We start from the raw sequence: 22,432 nt of genomic DNA, 5'->3' as shown, positions 1-22,432 counted from the left end.
CCACAATAGGCATCGCGAGGCCGGTGCAATCCGGGTTGTCCAATCGTCATTTGAACTAAGTGTGAACTAAGAGGGAACTCGGAGGTCTATGCACCACACCAAATTTGGTGTGAACTCAACGTGAACACGGTGTGAACTCGGGAGGTCTACACACCACACCAAATTTGGTGTGAACTAAGTACGAACTCGGTTTGAACTTGGTGTAAACTTTTCCGCGACACCATGATCTATAAACTTAGCACACACACCTTTCAACAAGCATGTGTTGGCATAGTGGATAATGTCAATTCTGTGGGGGAGAGGGTAGTGGGTTCAAGTTCCGGATGCAAGAAAGAGGGAATCTTTTGCATTCCATAGACAATCCTACAGTCACGATCACAATGGTCACAATCAACTGGTGATCGTGAGCCATTGATCTCACCTCCCAAAAGGTCATTTAGTATCGAGAGTGTGTGTGTGTGGTTTTTTGTGGGGGGGGGGGGGGGGGGCTTGCGCAAGTTTAAGAAAGTCCGGAAATAGAACTTCCTTTTGAAGTTCAATCTCCTTACGGCATGGATTTTCTTCCGCTGAAATCCTCTTCCGCCGCCCCGTCTGAACCCAGACTTAATCAATCTGTCACCGAAGTCAATACACCAACAGCAGGTCAACAGCTGATAGTTGGAAGTCGCATTCACCAGAAGACAAGAAAGAGGGCCTCTCCAAGACGAGGACAAGCTAGTCATATCCCTTTCACAAGTGATCCCACCAGTCTTTTCTGCATTCATCACTGTTGTGAAACTTGTGCCACGCTCCCTCTTCCTAACCAGTCATTGATAAAGCTGACATGCTTGCTTAGTCAGCTGCAATAATTGAATAAGCATCTCCCAATCAAAAATATAAGACCACCCAGCACTACAGACTACAACCCGCATTCTTCCTCTAGAACTACCCAAGCAAATCTCTTTCAACATGCAAATAATAAACAGAGTTCCCATCAAACTGTTTCTCAATGTCTGCAATTTAAGTTGGTCTTACCTTGACCATCATGATGATTCTCAAAATTTTGCCTGTACCTTGATAATGAAACATTGACACACGTTCAAATCTAAGTTTGTCTTATTTCAACCTTAGTGATGATCCTCAAGATTATGCCTAAATCTTGAAAATGAAACATTAGCTCACCTTCAACCCGCACCAAGTCCTCAAAATCAGTCTGCAATAAGCAACAGAACGTCTCAACAGAAAAAACCAAAGTCAAGCTTAAGACAAGAAACAAAAACAGGAGGGAGTCCTCTAATTCAGACCAAGACTAACAAAACAATAGTATTAGTATCTATACCAAGCAGAGACAATGTTGGGCTGTATGAATGCACAGGAGCTACACCTTTCGAACACGATGGATGCTTAGTCGAGCATTAATAGGTAGTATAAAAGATTGATAAGTTGAATACATCTAAATATTGACATTTATTTATTTTCTTAGTGATGCCTTATTTTGCTATAACAAATCTCTTATTTGTAGTTATTACATCTACATAACTATGTTTAGCTTCACGTGGCATTACATTATTGTTAGCAATGGTGTCGCTGTGGATTCACAGGATAAGCCCGCAATCAGCACCTGTAATGAGATGAACATACAATCAGCCAATAAGTTCACTACAAAGCAAGTTCTTTCACTACTCACCTTTAAATGCAACAAGGTCATAAATTTACCAAACAAAATGCAGATCCTGAAATATATAACCTTAGGACATCCTGCTTATAATAACTTCATTCTGTAGTAAGCAAATCTCGTTCAGGTCTGTAGCAAGCACATCTCGTTCGGGCTTGTTCAAACTGGAAGTCCTCCGGGAGGAGGATATTAACGAAAATATTTTGATGCTCTAAACAAGTTACCCGAAGCAAGTATATAACATATGTTTTCTTGCCCCCAGATGCAAAGAAATGAAAAACTGGACCTAAACTTACTGGTCAAATGATCCAAAAAGCCTTTTGAGTAATAAGAGCCGCATGACTAGTGAAAGCATACAGCATACATGTGGCAGGCACAGGCAGATAACTGCCATGGAGGCAAACAGAGCCCAGAAGAAATCTAGATAAAATGTTTTAGCTGGCAGTGTAATAAGGCCTGGAAACAGTAAATGTAAGAAAAAATTGCCCATGAGACATTAAGATAAGATGACCCTGTGCGGCTGTTTAGCACAAAAATTTAGAGCAAAACAAGTACCATGACGCCCAAACAACGCAACCAAATGGCAACTTCAAAATTTGAGACTTTCAGATAACCCTCACAAAGCTTAAAAAAATGCTTCTCAGTGTATAGCTAGAAGGCCGCAAATCCATCCGTGTGATATCAAATATCCACCAGACATTCTAAACGAATGACCAGACTACAATCAACGATATCGCCTCAAAGATAGAGTCTGGTTGCGCTTCCAGGTAGCACGGATAGAAGGACGCGCTTTGTGGAACAAGTGTCCCTTTCCTCTCAGCCCACGGTACTTCTTGCCAGCAGAAGTAAGGCCTCTCAGCTCTCTGTGCTTGTGCACAGGCTTGCATATCCAGTTAATTCTCGGGTCCTTGCGGACAGCAGTGTGAGCCGGATCCACAAGGATGATTTCATAATACTTATAGGTGGAATCCTGTACAAGGTCAAGCAGAGGCCGACATGAGACAAATAGCCTTCACAACCACTGAAACTAAAACGAGTTCAGCATTCAAAAGCACTAACAGTATAGGGGCCTAATCAAATAGCAGAGGGCTTGGCAGATATAAATCACCTGATTAATCCAATATGAATTGAGCACTCTCAATCCACCCAACTTCCTTCCAGCTCGTTCTTCTGCAACAGATCTCAAACTTCTCTGAAACTTCAATTGTGTAACGCCCTGGTTCTTGGGTTTTCCATACACGATGCCCTTGGAAACAGGCCTCTTGCGACCTCCCCTCCTCACACGGACTCGGTACACAATATATCCCTGGAACAAGAATCCAATTTTTTAAGCATCAAATCCACTGGAGAGAATACCACCCAATCAAACCCTCTGGCAACCCGTGTAAATGTCGCAGACAAAACGACTTTGACTGGAGCATAATGAAAAAAAAAATCATGACGCACACTAAGATTCATGTAACTGAAAAGCGCAGCAGAGACAATCGACAGGACACTCCAAATCGTTTCCTATCACAGAATGGAAAACTAGGGCACTTGCCCTTGACAACGATGAAACAAGGCAAGGATATCTGGCGTAAGACATCATGAGGATTGCACAAGCAATTGCATCAGATCTCTTCGGATCCTTCAAAGGCGCAATGAGTAAATGCTTGGCTATAGATACCAGGCTTCACAATCAAAACATAGGAAGTACATTCACCTGTTTGGCCTTGTAGCCAAGACGACGGGCTTTGTCCGGTCGGGTGGGGCGAGTGATGCGGACAATGCCTGGCAGCTGCCTGTACTCCCAGCATCGCACACGCAACAGAAAGCGCATAACGTCAGACTGCTTCTTCCGCCATAGCTCCTCCACGTACTTGTAGGCACCTGGAAGAACGAACCGATGAGCTCAAGAATGACAGCCGTGACGGACACAGAGCGTATAAGAGCTGCACAGCTTACCCATGGCGTCGCGCGGCTGCTTCTCGGCTCGCGCTGGTCTATGGACAGAAAGAGCTGCAAATAGAGAGCCGTAAAACTAAAACCCTAGTCTTGTGTCCTTATTTGTAAGCCTCTTTACATGCCAACAGAATGGGGAGAGAGAGAGAGAGAGAGAGAGAGAGAGACGAAGAAGAAAAAGAATTTTTAACTTCGTAGGAACAATCCCATGAGACCCTAGGAGGTTTTTTAATTGGAGGAACAAACAATTACAAGTTTGCATGCTCTATGTTGAGCCGATCGATGGAAGAGTATGCATAAATGCGGTCCACAAACTTTGAACGATGTGGACACGGCCGCTTGTTTTTGGGAGAAAGAAAGATATGCCTCCGTTTTTGCCCCAGGCCTTGAACCCACCACCTCCTACACACAACACTACTATTCTTCCGCTAAACTTTAGTTGAAAGGTAGGTGGAGATATATGTTATTATCATTTAAATTTCCTTGAGGGGTTCACTTTGGACTCAATGTAATCACTCTAAGTTCACTTGGGAATTAGTACGTTCACTTTTTGTTCATGGTTCGCGTCATGTTCACATGATGTTCAAATGGCGTTCACAACAGGTTCACTTGGTGTTTACTTTCATGGGTTCACTCAATGTTCACTTGGTGTTTAATCCAAGATCAAACGACGCATGCCCGTGGGGGGGGGTGGGGGGGTGGGAGAGGAGGGATAAATTGATAGATAGATAGATAGATCGTATTATCGTCCTAGAAGGTCAAATATGACATTTGGGACCAAGTAAAACATGTTGCATGCTCTACGTTGAGTTGATCAATGAATCTCGATGCTTGAGAGCTTTGGATATGACAGTGGGAATTGAGAGTCCATCGTGTGGCTCAAAGAAAAGGTATGTAGGGAGTGGTCCATGCTAAAAATGTGAGGCTAGCAATATCGATTGTCGTTAAAAGTTGAGCGCCCAAGTATGGTAATGCTCAAACTCTCGAATTCGGAAGGGCAATAGTCAACATACACGAAGGGAATCTTCCCTAGTGCCCCAACGTCATGTCTCACGTCCAAGGGAGTGGTAGCTAAGGTAGATCGTTGTCTTGGTGCATATTCCAAATAAGGGGGTAGGTCCTCCCTTAAAGAAGAACATGCTTTTGTAATTAGGGGGTGGGGGGCAATGTATGTAGTGTAATGCATAAAGCATGACGCTTCTAATTTTTTTCCCATGCCATGATGCATTGGCATTGTAGGAAAGTCCCATTCAGTGTAGGGTCTAGTGATGCATCATGAAGCAGTCTCTTAATGTTTTGCATCTCATTAGAGCTTGATATTTTGCTTATGTAAGTATTTCAAGCGTTGTTATTTGTCTCCCATGTACTTTTAAGAAGCTAATGTGGCGAGCCTTGGTGCATCTTTATCATGTACTTCACAACTTTGCATGCCCATAACCTCGATGGGAAGTGATCTCAAATCAAGTAAAAGGAACATGTAAGATGTTTGGGCCTTGACTTTAAGAAAGTTTGGAGAAAACACTTTTGAACATTTTCAAACTCTTTCCAAGTCAAGACACTAATGTTGCACGCCCATGCTTTAATCCCCTAATGTTACCATATACATGTGGTAGTGGTGTGTGTGAACACATTTAGGAACACCGCGGCATTTTTTCCCTCACTAGGAGGTTTTTTCCCCCGTGCATTGTATATACACCTATCACTCTATGGCTAACTTATCTTTCATTGCACACTAAGTATACTACTCTCTGTTGTGTGCCTTGAGCTTCCTTAGTCTTCTCCAAGCTGTGTGTGTTTCCCTACAATTCTATTTCCAACAATTGGTATTAGAGTAGGTTGTGTCCTCTCAAGCTTAGTCGCTAGCTTTCTCTATTTTCATTGAGCTTTGGTGAGCGTCAGCAACAGCAGGTCAAATTTTCCATTTGGGCTCATTTTGGCCTTCGTTTCCACTACAGGTAGTACTGCATAGGCAAGTGCAAAATTTTTGTCAGTGTCGTTTTTTTCATTCTAGGTCCTTTATAGTCTTCTTCGGGTTGTACTATATAGCACACGTTAGTCCCACCTCGTTTCTCCTCTTTTCAGGTAGTTTTCACACCATGTGCAAGCATTCGCCATGGCGGACAACAACACAGATGTATTCAAGATGTTTGTTGTTGAGGATAGATTGGATGGGGACAATTACCCAATGTGGGCTTACATGATGCAACATGTTCTTGTGTCGAAGGGTGTTTGGAATCTTGTGCAAGGCATTGATGTACATCTTGGTTCTAAGGATACAAGGGATGTTGAGGATGTTGCAAGTTTTGGTGGCAGGATTGTTGCTGGTAGAGTTGTTTTCTGTACGGTAGAGCAGGCTCGTTGGGCTATAAGAGATGCACAGGCTCATGAAAAGATTGCATTATTTGTAAAGTGCACTATTACTCCTCACATTTGTACAGCTAAATCTACAAAACAAGCTTGGAATATTTTGGCTAGTCTTTATGCAAGATGCAATGAGGCTAAAATCACATTGCTGCATAATGAGCTAGAGTCGAAGATTATGCATAAGGAAGATGAAATGGGACACTTTTCTTGTTGGTATCAAGGATATTAATGAGCAACTTATGCGGACGAAGTCATTTCTGACAATTCCCTTGTACAGACTGTTCTTGATGCTTTGCCAGCTTCTTACTAGACTTTTGCCAGTACTTGGAGACATATGAAGTTGTCAATTTTGATGCATTATGCACATTGTTGTTGCAAGAGTCACTTTCCAAAAAAATTAGGGCTAAACAAAGTGTAGTTGAGCATGCCTTTATTGTTGCTTAAAGAAAAAGTGGTAATAGCAACGTAGCCACTTCTCATGGTTCTTCTGCAAGTGGTAAATCACCCTGTTCCCAATGCTTCTATTGGCAGCACTTTGTCTGGGAATTCTGGTGAAAAGGGCAAAAAGAAGATGCATTGCCATTATTGTAAAGCTAATGATCACTAGATCACTAAGTTGAAGGCAAAAGAGGCTAAGAAAAAAGAGGCTGGTTCCACAACAAGTGCAACTATTGTAGAGTCTTCTGTGAAAGGAGATTGTGATGCTGATGTAGATGCAGAATGGGCTTTTATGATGGTGCGGTTGGAGAGTGCAAGAGAGTGAAGGAGAGAAGGGGAAGGGGATGGAGACTGTAGACACAGGTTTTGGTGGAGCTTAGTGAGAAGCATTTCTCACTCTCCTTATTAACCTTATAACCAAAAGAATGTAAGAGTGTGGGCACCCACCCACAATCTGGTCACGGGGCTAAAACCCAACAATCTCCCACTTGAAGGCCAACGTGGCCCAAGTGGCTAAAGAATGTAGGGGCTACTATGTACAAATGTACAAAATGTGAAGCATGACCATAGCTTCACCGTACGTCCATCATCTCTATGCAATGTGTGAACCACTCTGAGGCTAAGCTCTTTGTTAGAGCATTCGCAGGGTTTACATCCGTGTAAAATTAGACTAACCCAATGCATTTGTGAGCCAAAATATCCCGTACCACATGATACCTAACCTCTATGTGTTTTGACTTGGGGTGAAACACGGGGTTCTTTGATACCGCAATCGCACTCTGACTGTTACAATGTAGCACTGGAGTCTGGTGTATACAAAAATCTCCCACTAGACGAGATAACCACACAGCTCCCTACTGGAACTAGAAACTGCAACATACTCTGCCTCAGTGGTGGAAAACGAAGTGCAATTCTGGATACATGATCTCCAAGAAACTGTCACTCCAGCGAACAAGAAAATGTAAGCAGATGTGGATCACCTAGAGTCCACACAACCCGCATAATCCGAATCAATGTATCCAACTATGGATGCATCACTGTTCCCAATGCGTAAGCACTTGCTAGCTGAGCCCTTGACGTATCTCAAGATGTGCTTCACTGCTTCCCAATGCTTCCTGTCTGGATTTTCTATAAACCAGTTGACCACTCCCACTGCATATGCAACGTCTGGCCGTGTGCTAACCATGGCAAACATAAGACTGCCAATTGCCGAGGAATATAGCACCTTTGTCATCTCTGCCTTTTCAGCATCCGATTTGAGTCACTCATGCTTGCTAAGTTTTTCGTATGCAGTCATTGGGGTACTCAATGCTTTCCCCCCTTGCATATTAATTCGTTGCAAGACCTTGTGAATATACTCTTTCTATAAAAGTTCAAGTCTACCACGTTTGCGATCTCTCTTGATACGCATACCAAGAAAATGATGTGCATCGCCCAAATATTTCATAGCAAGCTACTTGCTTAAGGCATCCTTGAGAAGTGCAATCTCATCTTTTGACTTCCCGGCTATGAGCATATCATCCACATATAAAATTAGAATGATGAGGGACCATCATTCAACCTCTTTGTGTACAAGTAGTGATCCTCTTGACTCCGTACGTATCCTGGGACTGAATGTACTTATCAAACTTGATGTACCATTGCCTTGAGCCTTGCTTTAATCCATACAAAGCTTTCTCGAGTCTACACACGAGTTCTGCCCTTGTTGGCTTCTTAGGTTTTATTGCAAAACCTTTTGGTTGTATCATGTAAACATCCTCTTCAAGATCACCATGAAGAAACATTGTCTTCACATCCATTTGGACCAATTCCAAGTCCTCGATGGCTACTAGTCCAAGCACAAGATGCAATGTAGTCATCTTGACCACTGGAGAAAAGATTTCATCAAAATCCATGCCTTTCATTTGCTTGAACCCTTTTGCAACCAATCTAGCCTTATACTTAGGCTCGGGATCATCTGTGATATACTTCTTCTTGTAAACCCATTTGCATGGCAATGCCTGTTTACCCGTCGATAACTGTGTCAATTCCCAAGTTTCATTGGCTAAGATTGAGTTATACTCAGATTGCATAGCCTCTTTCCACTTCACACTATCATCCATTTGAATGGCCTCTTTGTAGCAAGTGGGTTTACCACAATCAGTGACTACTAAGTAGTCTAATCTTGGCTCAAAACGCTCAGGTGCACGAGATGTACAAGTAGATCTCCGAAGTGCCTGACTGTTGGATTCTGCTCTTTTTGGAGCAACATGCACGTGTGTGTGTGTGTGTGTGTACTAGTGGCAGGTGTATCACTAACACGTCCAATATTCTGTGTAATTGGCGATGAAGAAACATCCTCAAACCGTACTCTACGATACTCAATATCTTTCACTAGCTTTTTATGCATCTTAGACTAGTTGAATATCACCTGTGAGCTGTATATAACCTTCTTTGATTATGGGTGTCAGAGACGATATCCATGTTAACCCTCATGCACATTCCTATCACCTACGACGGACATTGTATTATTTATTTGGTAGAGTCAGGTACCGGGCTTGTCGGTCCAATAGGAAAAGGGTAAGAGTGATCGCCGATGAGAGGCGCACTCTAACTGGAACATTCAAGGGATTAGTTGGCTAAGCATGGGCGCCCAAGTGTGAATGGGGTGAGCTCATATAAAAGTCAACTAAACCTAAAATTCACTCATTCTCTCACTTGTGCAATTGAAGAGTGCTCTTGCTCCATCTCCATCTTCTTCTTCATCTCCTTGTGTGTGTGTGTGTGTGTGTGTGTGTGTGTATGCATGAGAGAGAGAGAGAGAGTCAATGTGTGCGATCCAGCATTGCGATGACGGCACGGCGGTGGTGAAGCGGTTGAGCGCGGCGTCTCCTTCTTCTTCGCGGCGAGGAATCCTCCACGACAGCAAGCGTAGAGCGGTGAGTGACACACCATCGCCATCTTTGAGCTTACTAGTTTAGGCTTGTTGTGTGCTTGGAGCCATATGTGGCTCGCACACAGTGTATTGTCAAGTTTCTTGCATTGACACGTGCGACAGACGCGCACATTTTTGGCGCCATTGCCGGGGAATGCCATACACTAAGCTTGAATGGCACCATGTGCTTCTTTTGTGGTGCAATTTCAATTGTAGGAACGGTAGGGAAGGAGGGTGTGTGTGTTGAGAAGAAGGATTTTGTGTTGCTACTGTGTATTTCTTTGTTAATGGAGTTTTCAAAGGTACTGTGTTTTTTCTCTGTCATAAGGAATTAGTATTAAGGTTGTTAGTTTTGTGTAATGCAAAGTACAGTAAGTAGGAAGTAGATCTGTGAGAGCTAATGAAGTGTGTTAGTGTGCAACAGTAGGTGTATTAGTTGTAAGTAGGTAGGTAGAGTGTGTGTGTGCTCTCGCGCCGGCCGCGGCGACCTTATCCTTTATAAATAAAAAATAAAAAAACTTAAAAAATAATAATTTTAAAGGTAGGATCGAGATCGGGAATATCTCCCAGACCCAAACCCAAGCTCACGCTCAGGCGCAAGCCTCAGTCGCCCTTTAACATTATTATTTTAGCTTCACACGTAGCTAAAAATCAACTTTTTTGAGGACTAACGGAGCTTCAGGTGACCGAACGTTGTGCTGTAAAGCACACCGCAACCCTCTGAGTGATACGCTTGTTTTGAGCTATCACACACTTTAATCAAAAAATTGATCACTAAAAAAACATAAAATACGAGTGAAAACGGACGCTTAAAAAAGTAAGCGGTTAACCTTCGAGGTTATTCGCCGACGCTTGTAGGGTGCCAAAGGTACATGTATATGCGCTTTGGTCGTGTGCTAGAGACGGAGCAACTAGAGAGAATTTTGACTTACGCGAGTTCTCAATATCCACCTACTTTAGGTTCCGGGCCCTCGGCATGGACCCAAGGTAGTACAAACCAAGACGCGAACATAGCGGCTAGTGACTCTTCCTCTGACTACGACGTCATGGAGGGTTTCCCAATGCCTAATCCCGATAGCCCAAGCCAAGACATGCATGCCATGGGCCCACGGTCCGGGCCAAGCGTGCTTAGCCGCTTGAAGGAAACCTTTAATAGAGCCGCTCGCTCCGAACATGGAGCTAATGATGTAAATGAGGGGGGTGGGGAAGTAAATTCTCCATTCATGACCAACGTAGAGCCTATGCCCTTAGAGAATGTGCACGTGAATACTTCATTCACTGCACCCCCTGACTCTTCAGAACTATTCCCCTCTGAGGTTATATTACTAATGGTAGAAGCCTTGCCGAAGTGCAAGAGGTTGAGCGATATATCCTTGTAGCGAGGGAAAAGGAAATTGAGAGCTTACGCAAGGCGGAGCAACGAAGAGAGTTAAAATCGAAAGCTCCTATGTCAATATCCTTGCTAAGAGAGCAATCAAGTGCTCCTGACTTAGCAACCACTACGTGTTGGGGTAAAGCCCCATGTGCCCGGTTAGGCCAGGTGCCCGCTCACTAGACTTATTCATTATGTACATAATAGAATAAGGGGGCTCACATGTAGAGAGTGAGTTTTAGCCCCTGCAAAAACACAAGGTCTCCTCCTCTCCTCTCTTCTCCATCGCTGCATACACACACACACACACACACGCTCTCGCTCGCACGCTTCAACTAGTATCAGAGCTCGGGGATTGGGAGCACCATTGGAGCTCAGCGAGGAAGCAGGCAGAGAAGCAACAAAAATTGCAGCACGTTTTTGCAGATCTATTTTGGCCTACCAAAACGTTTTCATTCAAGCCGATTCCCGCAATTCTTGACCGATTTTCATCTTCTTCAACTTTGCAGAAGAAAGTTTTCTCAAAATCTTCACCAATTTTGAGATACGTCACTCAGACTGCCTGCACGTCTAGGGTACATAGGTGCAGATTTTTACAGATGTTTTGACCTATATAAACAACACATTTCAGGTCCATTTTCGACTGGTCCAACCGTTTTCGTGTGGTCTACAACTTTGCAGAAGGAAGTTTCTGCAAATTCTAAGCGGTTTGGAAGATATGAGCTGACAGGCTGCAGGGTATTCGAAAAGTTGAAGATTCTGTATGCATATTGTGGTGATTTGCTACATTCAGAGAGCTCGAATTGAGCTTTTGACATTCTCTTCTTTTACACATTGATGTTTTTCTCTCAGTGAAGAGAGTGTGGGTTAATATTTTCAACACATTTATGCGCACACATTGAGAACACTTTGTGGATGTATGCATTCTTGTGGACTCTCAGGTTCGAGAGTGGTTTCATCACAGGTTATGTGCATTGACTTATGCGATTGAGCAGATTTCAGAAAGTGTGGTGCACGGATTTGTAGAGAGATTTGCAAGCATTTATAACATGATTGTGAGCTGAATTTTCAGCTTTGGCACAAATGAGTCTAGAGAGATGCCTACAGTCAAAGGACGATCTTGCAGACATAGAGATGTTGTGCATTGGCTGAGGTCATACTTGTGATGGCCTTGTACAAGTTTTGTATGGTTTTCTTCTCTCTCTCACAGCCACATTGGCCTTTACGTGGGAGGTTGTTGGGGTAAAGCCCCATGTGGCCGGTTAGGCCAGGTTCCCGCCTACTATACTTATTCATTATGTACATAATAGAATAAGGGGGCTCACATGTAGAGAGTGAGTTTTAGCCCCTGCAAACACAAGGCCTCCTCCTCTCCTCTCTTTTCCATCGCTGCACACACACACACACACACACACACACACACACACACACACACACACACACACACACACACACACACACACACACACACACACACACACACACACACACACACACGCACTCGCTCGCGCACTTCACTACGGGCCAACCCCTAGAAAGCAACATTGCATCTAGCTCAAAGGACACCCCTAGCACCTCAATCCTAGATGGAGCATTCTTAAATGAGAACTGGGAGTACGAACTACAAACAAAAACCCTAATCGACCTATACACAGGTCACACCTATCACGTGGGTTAGTTAGATGTCCTACAATCCATAACGGGTGCTACTAGTGTGGAGGATGAACAACAAAGAGTTTGTGAGGTCATCCATAGGGTGATTGAGTTAGAGAGACAAAACAAGGGGATCCTCAGGACTTCAACGGGTCTCATGAGATTCTTGGATACAGGAAAGGTTAAACAACCGACCTTATCGCAAATGGAGACTCCCTCGGTAAGTCCAATGGATCCTCCATATGTTGTTTCGCCAGAGGTCTCAGTGCAATCTGAGCCCACAAGTGATAGCTTTACCTTTCCAAGTCTAGCTCATCTTTCCCTTGATGACACCATGGCTACCATGCCTACCCCAATGATGGGCATGCCGAGAAACACACCATGGACCTCATTTGTTAGTAAAGCACCACTACATGGTAGCTCAATGCCTGCAGCAGTACCTACAAGTGTGTACTAATCGTATGCACCTATGGGTCATTGCACTCATGTAGTCCCTACCCCTCCCATTGTTTCAACTACCTATGCTACACAACCACAACACCCAAGTTCTTATTTCCATGGGACTATAGCGGCTAGCATTAGCATGTCACATCCGACGTATGCTATGCCTAGGGCCACACACATGAACTTTGAGCCACCACATGGCACAACATCGTACCCAACGTGGAACCCAAGGGCTTCCTATGCACCAAGCCCAATGTCAATACCTACTCCACATGTAGTCTCTGGAGCACCTTCACCCACGGTGCTTGCTCACTTAGGTGACTTGGCAACATTTGCTCAAGCTATTGGTCGATCTATTGCTGAGAATATGCGCAACACGCTTGACAGAGAGCCTAGAAGTAAGGCAGTACATATAGCCAAGCTCACACAAAAATTTAGTGGAGACGGGGATGTGAGAAAGCATATCGAAGTGTTTGAACAAAATGTGATTCTCTAGGAGAACACAATGACCAGAATAAGAGTAATGCTTTAAGCCTAACCTTAAGTGGAAAGGCTGGGGATTGGTATAAAACCCTAAGGGTGGAAGAAAAAACGATTTAACGTACTCTTAGGAGACTGTTCTTGAAAGAATACATACGAGAGGGAGTACTTTGGGGTGTAGCCTCTCAGCTCCAGAAAGCCCAACGAGAGGAAGGAGAGTCGATGAGAGACTTTATTAGTCGCTTGAAGCATTTGAATTCTCGTTCTAATCCAAATGAGCGCTTCAATAATAATCAATTGCTTGATAGATTCATTAGGGGGTTACGACATCAGGATATCTACAATGGCTTAGTCATTAGAGGTATCACCACTTGGGAAGCAGTCACCACCAATGCGATCCAATTGGAAGATAATATAATGATTCAAGGAGAAAGAGTGTCTGTTGAGCCTAAATCTATTAGCTCGCAAGCATCAGGGCATCAACCAATGATCCTAAAGCCTATTGCTAAGGAGCCAAAGATATATGAGATGACTTTCACAGATCTCACCAAGGCTATTCAAGAGAGTCTTAGAGACAATCGTGCTCCACAAAACAATCATATGTATCCAAGAAGGGAGCAACAATGGTGCTCAGTATGCTATGAACCGCATAGTACCAGTGAATGCCCTACGTTTAGAGTAAAATTCAATGGGAATTGCAATGCCTGTGGGAGGTATGGTCATCAAGCTAAGGATTGCATAGTATTTAAGCGTGCGATGGCCAATAGACCAACCTTATAATGGACAGACACACCTCGAGTGCCTGCATTGATGCCGGTCCCACTTCTTGAACAAACAACACAACACATGGCCCTAGGGCCCAAAATGTTGTTCAAACAACACCCTTACCACCTCCAGTACTAGGACCGCAACCACCACATCCGAGAATCACTTCTGTGAATCAAGTGGGTTGTGAGTCATCCATTGCTTGTTTGGAAGGTTGTGAGGAAGATATAGACCCTAATGTTGCCTATGGGATGGATGCGGTTGAAGAAAGTCCACAATACTACATGGAGGACTATTGGGGACAAGTCAAACCTGTCTATCAAGTAACTCCTCTTGCTGCAAGAGGCCAAAATATCAATTACATTGCTAAAAGACCACCTCTTCAATGCTATGAGTGTAGAGGTCCATATCGTGTGGCCGAGTGTCTTATTAGGCTACAAAAGGACGCCACACTAATGCAAACCAATCAAGCGAGCACGTCTACAATGTCGATACTCATGTGTAATCGATGTGGCATAGATCATTTGATTGCCCAATGTCCAAATAATCCAAATGCACCGAAGATCATGCCATTAAACTTGATTGAGGTTACCGAGGAGCCATCACAAAGTACACCTGTGGTACCAGTAAACGTACTCACACGATAGATGCTCCAAAAATAAACTTATAGTCTTGAGGAAAGAGACACGGCATCAATTGCCCAATCTCAGAAAAAGAAGAAAACACGAAGAAGAGATCGCAAAAAGCAGCGAAGTCAGACCCCAGTTCAAAGACCAACATAGGGACTCATGACAACCCCGTATATATGAATGACACTGAAGAGGATTCTGATTCAGGTGAAACCATGGAGACCAAAACGACCACTAAGATAGAAACCAACAAGGAAGATCTTCATGAGACACAATGTCCAGGATCCACGAAGAAGATAAGAACTTATCCAAACCCTATAGAGGAGATCGAGCGAATCAAGCAATTGAGGAGTTTGGTAGAAGATACCCCAAGGGATCTAGAACCAGCACCTAGGCAGATCCAGATTACAGACATCATGTTCCCTACGCAACAACAACCTCACCAAGTCCATAGACCCTTAGCCATATCTAGTGTCATCCAAGAAGAAAGTGACTTAAAGTCATGGGAAAGTGGGCGTACTCACTTCTTGATGGAAAGAATGTTTACAGAGGGACTACCTGATCCTATCGAAGAAATGGAGATCCCATCTTCCCCACGTCAAGGGACTGAAGTCCAAAAGGTGCCGCTAAACATTGCCAAATTGATGGATTTCATGTCTTCAGAAGTTGGAACCACCATCATGTCCAAACTATATAAAGACCCTGAGCTAGTCTCAGCTCTTCGAGCCATCCTCAATGGAGAACTAAAGTTTGGGCTACCACAATTTGCACAGATGGATGGAGCTGGGGAGATGCCAATAGAGGAAGAACACTTAGATCCACAACCCAACCTAGATGAGAACCTTGTTATAGAAATACCTGTTAACAAGTTGGGACAATACTTTGAGGGTGATGAATCCAATGCGACCATACCAATCACTAATAAGGGATTAACTGTGAACGGAATCCTTGATGGTGGCGCTGGGGTTAGCATTGTGACTAAAAATTGCTAGGAAACTATGGGAAGACCTCACCTTGCGACCACAACCATAGTAGTGAAGATGGCCAATGGGTCTATTGTTAAACCTATTGGGATGCTAGAAGATCTCAAGATCAAGGTCTTTGGACATAAAATAAGGATTACCTTCATTGTTATGGATTTCTCCAAACACACTATGGCATCGGAGATGATCTTAGGATGTCCTTTCACGAGGGAAGCAAAAATGGTGCATGACTGGTCTAAAAACCATGTCTACTTGCAGTTCCAAGATTCTGTCATTCGAGTGGATCTTGTTATTGATCGAGCACATCCTCTAGGAAACATGTTTATAATTGATCATAAATTTGACACCACAGTTCACTTGGCCCCATTGCAGTATTGTTACACGTGTAAAGTGGACACTGATGTTGGGGAAGATTCTCCTTATATGGATGTACTACCTGGGATGACTGAGTCGGACAATGTGGATTGGGTCCACCTAGCAGCAACCATAGACACTTGGGGAAATAGGGGGACAACCTGGGTAACACCTGAGGGGGATGAAATGCCTGTACCCTTAAATATGCTACAAGCAATGCATATAGCTTCTGACAAGACTCATCCTAATGTCACGAAGAAAACATACAAGTGGGTCCCTAAAGCTTCTTTAGCGACCATAGCTAGTGCTAAAAAACAGAAGCCTTGTAAGAAACGTACCACTCGCTCCAAGAAAAGTAAGAAAATGTTGCGATGGATTCCTAAACAACTATTGGAAGCCCAAGGCTACTATCAAGGAAATTATCAAATCTGGGTGCCAAAACGTAGATTGTGTTCTTACCTGTCACATGGCCCATATGAGCCCAATCCTGTGGCTCCAAAACAAATTGAAGATCGTGGAAAGGAAAAAATTACAGAATGCTACACACCTGCTCCAAAGCTAGTTTGGGTACCAAAGAAAGAACGATTTGTTCCACCTAGCTCAGGAACAACGAAATCAAAGGAAGCTTCTTGCTTTTCATGTAGTTCCTATACGGAAATAGAAGCTTCAACACAACCGCCACCTACCATTGTACATATCCATACAAGCAAGAAAGAGTTTGCGTCTCCCGTTGTAAGTTCACCACCTACAACAATGTTGCAAATAAAATCATTGGAGAGTACCTTACCACCCTTGCAACTAGATGAAACGCATAGGGTGGTCGAAAACTATTGGTTAAAGCCTTCACCTATAACAACTTGGAACAACTGGTTTCAAAGGGTGATGACATCATTCCAAAAGGTATGATCTACCCAAGGAAGGGGGGAGTGTTTGCTGACATCCATCATTCACTTGCTTCCCTCTCAACCTTCCTCCCTAAAATCTCAATCTCCAATCTTAGGGAATGTATGTATAAATCCTTATACTCAAAAAACAAGATAAAAAAGTAAAAGAGCAAGGGCCATAACACAAAATCATAAAAACACATTATGCACAAGAACATGACCCTTGTAATATTTGCACTCTAACCATCATCTATTTGCGTGTACATATATGGCTAGTATGCTAGAGTCATCCACTCCTGCCTTGGGTGAGAGGTACCCTTGTTACTTTTCACAAATGTTTCACATGGTCTTTCCGGTGCTTGTATGTGAATGGGATTTGGTAGGTACGCTAGCATGTCAGAGGAATTTCGAGGAGTTAGAATGGCTGATACGTTTCTTGACCACGACTGGTTCATACTTAGTAGAGAGCGTTTCTCCCATTGCACAAGCCTACCCTTTTGACCAAGATGACTATAGGCATCTAGTGACCTTCTCAGTAAACATGGTACCTATGATGAAGAAGAAGATTTACATGACTACACGGATGGCACATATGGTCTCATGGATGATGACTTTGTTTATCTTGACGACGAGGATAGGGGTTTAGCTTTAGGGTTTTCCCCCCATCTCTACAATATCCTATTCCCTTGACTCTCTAGGGGGAGTGCAAATAATTAGGTTAGGGTTCCTTATGTTTTTTTAAATTGTGTTCAATAAGTGTTGGTACCTTTTCCCACTCATGTGCCTCCTAGAGGTATTCTTTCTGTTTCCTAGTGTGTAGAGGAATGTGTTGCTGTGGTTAGGATTTTGACCTTCAGGGAATCTTTCTCTCATCCATTTTTCAAATCAAATCATCAACACAAACAGGTGTTTCTTGTCCATTAGCATTGCCCCTTATCTTTTTGCATCCATGTTTGTCTGCTTTAATTGTGATTGGTAGCATAATATCCAGTACATTTGCTTAGTATCAAACATTAATTTCAATGTAATTTTTTGTCATAATCACTTGTCTAGGTTTGAAAATTAAGCAGTCTGACTAAGCTAGTTTGACCAAGCTAGGTGTCAGAGATCTTCTCTTAATACCATGGGGAATGCCTTTCTAATAATCAATGGTTACTTAAGTTCTTAATCCGATTTAGGCAGCATTGTGTGAAATGTAGTAGGGCTTTCTAGTGGGCTTAGTCCCTATTGACCTTTAGCTTAAGTATTATAAAGGGAGTTTACTAGTGTGATGAGCCTGGGGAGGGTAACAATGTTATATGACCCCCCAAAGTTACAAAATTAAAATGCTGAAAACAAACAAACAAAAAATCAAAGTGCCACAATGTAAAATCTTAAGCTAGAAGAGAAACCTCAGCTTGATTTGGTACTCCACTCACATGTATCGCCTATGGTACTAGAGCCCTAGAGGTTCCCAGTGTGGGCGCTTTTCCTTGAAAAGCAAAAAACCCAAGGCATACAAAATAAGCACACACATCAAAATTGAATCACTGTGAAAAGAGTTTGGGGGGTCAAGGAAAAGGTAATTAGTCAGGCGATGATTTCATGAGAAATTCCTTTTATCGCAGCTTAACTACAAGGTTTTCTAGATATAGCCTCTAGTCAGCCCTCGAACATGAAATACTTGGCTCTCGCGATTAAACAACTTAATTGACCAGAGAAAATTGAGAAGCTTACCCATGGTATTAATAGTCGATCTTTAGTGCCTTTCGATCGTTAAATTAGCGACCCTAAACTTGTTTAATTTTTTACCTTTACAACTGTTTATGCGTTTGATTATATTGCAATTTAATGTTTATTGATGACAAATGGTTTAAAATTCTGTTATCAATCAAATTGTCTGCCTACAACTGCATATGCTTTTTAATTGCTTATGAGAATGCAATTACTGTGCCAATGTTGTTTGATTTTGCAGTGACTGAAGGAGGCTAAGGACATTCATCTCAAAAGCTCTTCCACCTCGACGAACGAGCTTCAACTCAATAGCTTCCGAGGACAGAATCTACATTAGGAAGGGGGACATGTTAACCCTCATGCACATTCCTATCACCTACGACGGACATTGTATTATTTATTTGGTAGAGTCAGGTACCGGGCTTGTCGGTCCAATAGGAAAAGGGTAAGAGTGATCGCCGATGAGAGGCGTACTCTAACTGGAACATTCAAGGGATTAATTGGCTAAGCATGGGCGCCCAAGTGTGAATGGGTCGAGCTCATATAAAAGTCAACTAAACCTAAAATTCACTCATTCTCTCATTTGTGCAATTGAAGAGTGCTCTTGCTCCATCTCCATCTTCTTCTTCTTCATCTCCTTGTGTGTGTGTGTGTGTGTGTGTGTGTGTGTGTGTGTGCATGCGTGACACACACACACAGAGAGAGAGAGAGAGAGAGAGAGAGAGAGAGAGAGAGAGAGAGAGAGAGAGAGAGAGAGAGTGCGATCGAGCATTGCGACGATGGCATGGCGGCGGTGAAGCGGTTGAGCGCAGCGTAACGACGTCTCCTTCTTCTTCGCGGCGAGGAATCCTCCACGACAGCAAGCGTAGAGCGGTGAGTGACACACCATCGCCATCTTTGAGCTTACTAGTTTAGGCTTGTTTTGTGCTTGGAGCCATTTGTGGCTCGCACACAGTGTATCGGCAAGTTCCTTGCATTGACACGTGCGACAGACGCGCACATCCCATCTCTCCATCTACACCATATCCAATGAAGATGCACTCGTGTGATCTGGGGTCCAGCTTTTGTCTAAGTGCTTTTGGCATATGTGAGAATGCCTCATACCCAAATACATGCAATCTATCATAATTAGGCTCTTTGCCTATCCACATCTCCTACAGAACCTTGTACTTTAGTGGTGAGCTAGGTGACCGATTGATCAAGTAAGAAGGTCCTTGCACATTGAATAATACATAGTTTTCATTTTGAAATATGAAAACCTTCTATACTAAACTTGGATTTTGCCTCAACGATGCCAAAATCCATGATAATTGAGAATCTTACCACTTGAGCTTTGGCTTCAAGGACGATGTCTACCCTATTTACAAATTTGCAAGTGTGTGTATGTTTCACAAGGTGCTAGAGCAGTCTTACCCTTACGACTTTCTTGGGAGGCTAGACCCTAGAATCCTCAAGTGCATAATGTGTGCCTTAAACACGAGTATCCAAATAAAGGAAATTCAAGTTATGTTTGTGAGAGAACATTTCCTTTTGCATGCAATTTTTTTTAAAAATCGTTTTTAATTTAGACCTTATCTGCTACAATATGATGAGCCAAATAAAAGGTCTATATCCACTTTCCTTGCCTGTTAGTGTTGATGGTGGCCTCTTCCAATGAATTTGCCATGCCTACTTCTTCTTCCTCTTTCTCTCTGCTTGGTTTGCTACCACACATGACATGTCATTGCTGGTGATTGATCACTTTCACATAGTGCTGGTAATAGCCATCCCGGAGATGGCTTAGTTAATGCTTTTGTAATTACCTCACATTCCCAACTTAAGAGTTCTTGTAGTACAAATAGATACAGGTTCAACCATAAATAAAAGCATGTTAAAGCACATAATCACTTGGACTTGACTTAATTGGATAAACCCATGCATGCCTTGATTAATCATTGATAAAAGTCACAAAGTACAAATCGAGAGGACAAAGGGATCGGCTTGAATACCTCCACCCAACCTTGCCCTTATATAGCCTTTGTCTATCTAAGGCCCCTTTCCCAAGCCATGTGGGTTCTTAACCCCTTGCCAAGATTTGTGTGGGCCGTTATTCTCACACTACTCCCCCTTGAGAATAGTTTTCGCCCTCTCAAAAACAAGTGGGAAATTGTTTCTTAATTACAGTGATGTTCTTCCACGTCTCCTAAAGTATGTCCTTCCACTTAACCAAACTTGATGGCATTCATGATGCCTTATACGTAAAACATGAGGATCCTAAATATGTTTAGGTTCATAGGCAAATTTGGTGGCTCGATAAAATCGACCAAAACATCTGTGTCCACAACATTTTCACCATTTTATCAAACAACTAACATGGAATGTTGAAGAGTATGGTAAACCAACTTATATAAAACTTCACCAATGTGTTTGATGACTTTGAATAGACCATAGTAACAAGGAGATAACTTTGGATTTGAACCCATCTTTAGACTTTTAGGATGTTTTGGTACACATAGAAAAACATGATCACCTTCTTCAAAAGTAATCAAGCTTTTTTTTTCATTAGCATGCTTTTGATACTTATCTTGTGCTTGTTTTAAATGAGCAACACATAACATGTGATCTTGTAAGAAGCCCTTGACTTGCTAGATCTTTTCATTTGCTAAACCCCATTGAAACTGGTAAATGAGGTTGAAAGTTGTATATTAACATAAAGAGACTAAATCCTATAGAAACATGTTTGAAAATATTGTAAACAAACTCCAATATTGGAAGATAGTTTGATTGTTTCTTTCTTACATAGGCACGTAACTATCCTCCATTGCTTGATTTATGTGTCCAATTTGACCATCACTTTCTAGAAGTTTGTTGTACTTAAACTTAAACTAAGTAACCAAGATTGTGGAATACTACTTGCTAGAAATGGCTAGTAAAATTACAATCATGATTACCTATAATATTGGTGTGTAAACCATACAACTTATAGAGATTCTCTACAAATAGCCTTGCTAATTCATTTTTATTGTAGTCTTTGTATGAATGAACATACACATCTTGGTAAGGCAATTAACCACTACTTGGATGGAATCATGTCCATGTATAGTAGTTGGTAGTCCTTCTACGAAATCCATAGAGGTAATTTTTGACTTGCCATCAGGGATGTCTAAAGGATGAAGCAACCCTCCTACTTGTAATCTTTCTACCTAATTAACCAGGCACTTTTGGTAGCTAATCACATAATCTTGTACATTGTGTGGCCATTATAATTGGTGACGTATGAGGGCATAAGTCTTTCTCATCCTGGGATGACCATCACTAGGTCATGTCACTTATAAAGGATTCTGCACTCGATGTGAGTCTCTCGGTACAAAAATCTTCCCTTGTGGAGTAAATATTATCAATGGAAAAATGCTTCCATCTATTAAGTTCAGCACTAGTTACATTGGAGCCTTACTTAGAGTCATCTTGAACACTTGCTTGAGTATTGGCTATATCTCTTTTCATAACATGACTCTACACCTTGGAGTAAGATTCATCATTTTACACTTGCCCTTGAGAGACTGTAGAAACGCACTTTGAATCTATGTAAAAGCAAGAGCATTTATCTCAGGCATGTGACTTAAAGCATCCATTACAACACTGTATTAACCTTTTTGATACTTTAACTTGCAGTCATACTATTAAAGGATTTCAATGCATCTCTTGGATGGGTCACATCCACCTTGGTTGAATCCATTTGAAGACCAAGATAAGAAACAAGATGCCCCAAGTAATTGATTTTTTTGGAAAGCACACTTACTGAGCTTTGCATAAAACTTGTACTCTCATAGCATATCAAACAAAAACTTCCCATGTCTTAAGTGGT

At 42.4% G+C, this 22,432-nt stretch overlaps 1 protein-coding gene across 1 annotated transcript; it reads right to left on the bottom strand.

The window, feature by feature from the left end:
- Positions 1–2,223: 2,223 nt before the first annotated feature.
- On the bottom strand, positions 2,224–3,750 carry LOC147423916 (large ribosomal subunit protein eL15z). The gene is made up of 4 exons (XM_086501726.1): positions 3,599–3,750; positions 3,357–3,523; positions 2,763–2,960; positions 2,224–2,624 (listed from the first exon to the last, which is right to left on the bottom strand). The coding sequence occupies exons 1-4, from the start codon at positions 3,600–3,602 to the stop codon at positions 2,379–2,381; spliced, it is 615 nt and encodes a 204-aa protein (XP_086357852.1). The 5' UTR covers positions 3,603–3,750; the 3' UTR covers positions 2,224–2,378.
- Positions 3,751–22,432: the final 18,682 nt, after the last annotated feature.

The sequence above is a fragment of the Adiantum capillus-veneris genome, chromosome 26, assembly GCF_014529385.1.
Source record: "Adiantum capillus-veneris isolate H3 chromosome 26, ASM1452938v2, whole genome shotgun sequence".
NCBI classification, from domain to species: domain Eukaryota; kingdom Viridiplantae; phylum Streptophyta; class Polypodiopsida; order Polypodiales; family Pteridaceae; genus Adiantum; species Adiantum capillus-veneris.
This window is presented reverse-complemented; position numbering and strand designations above follow the sequence as displayed.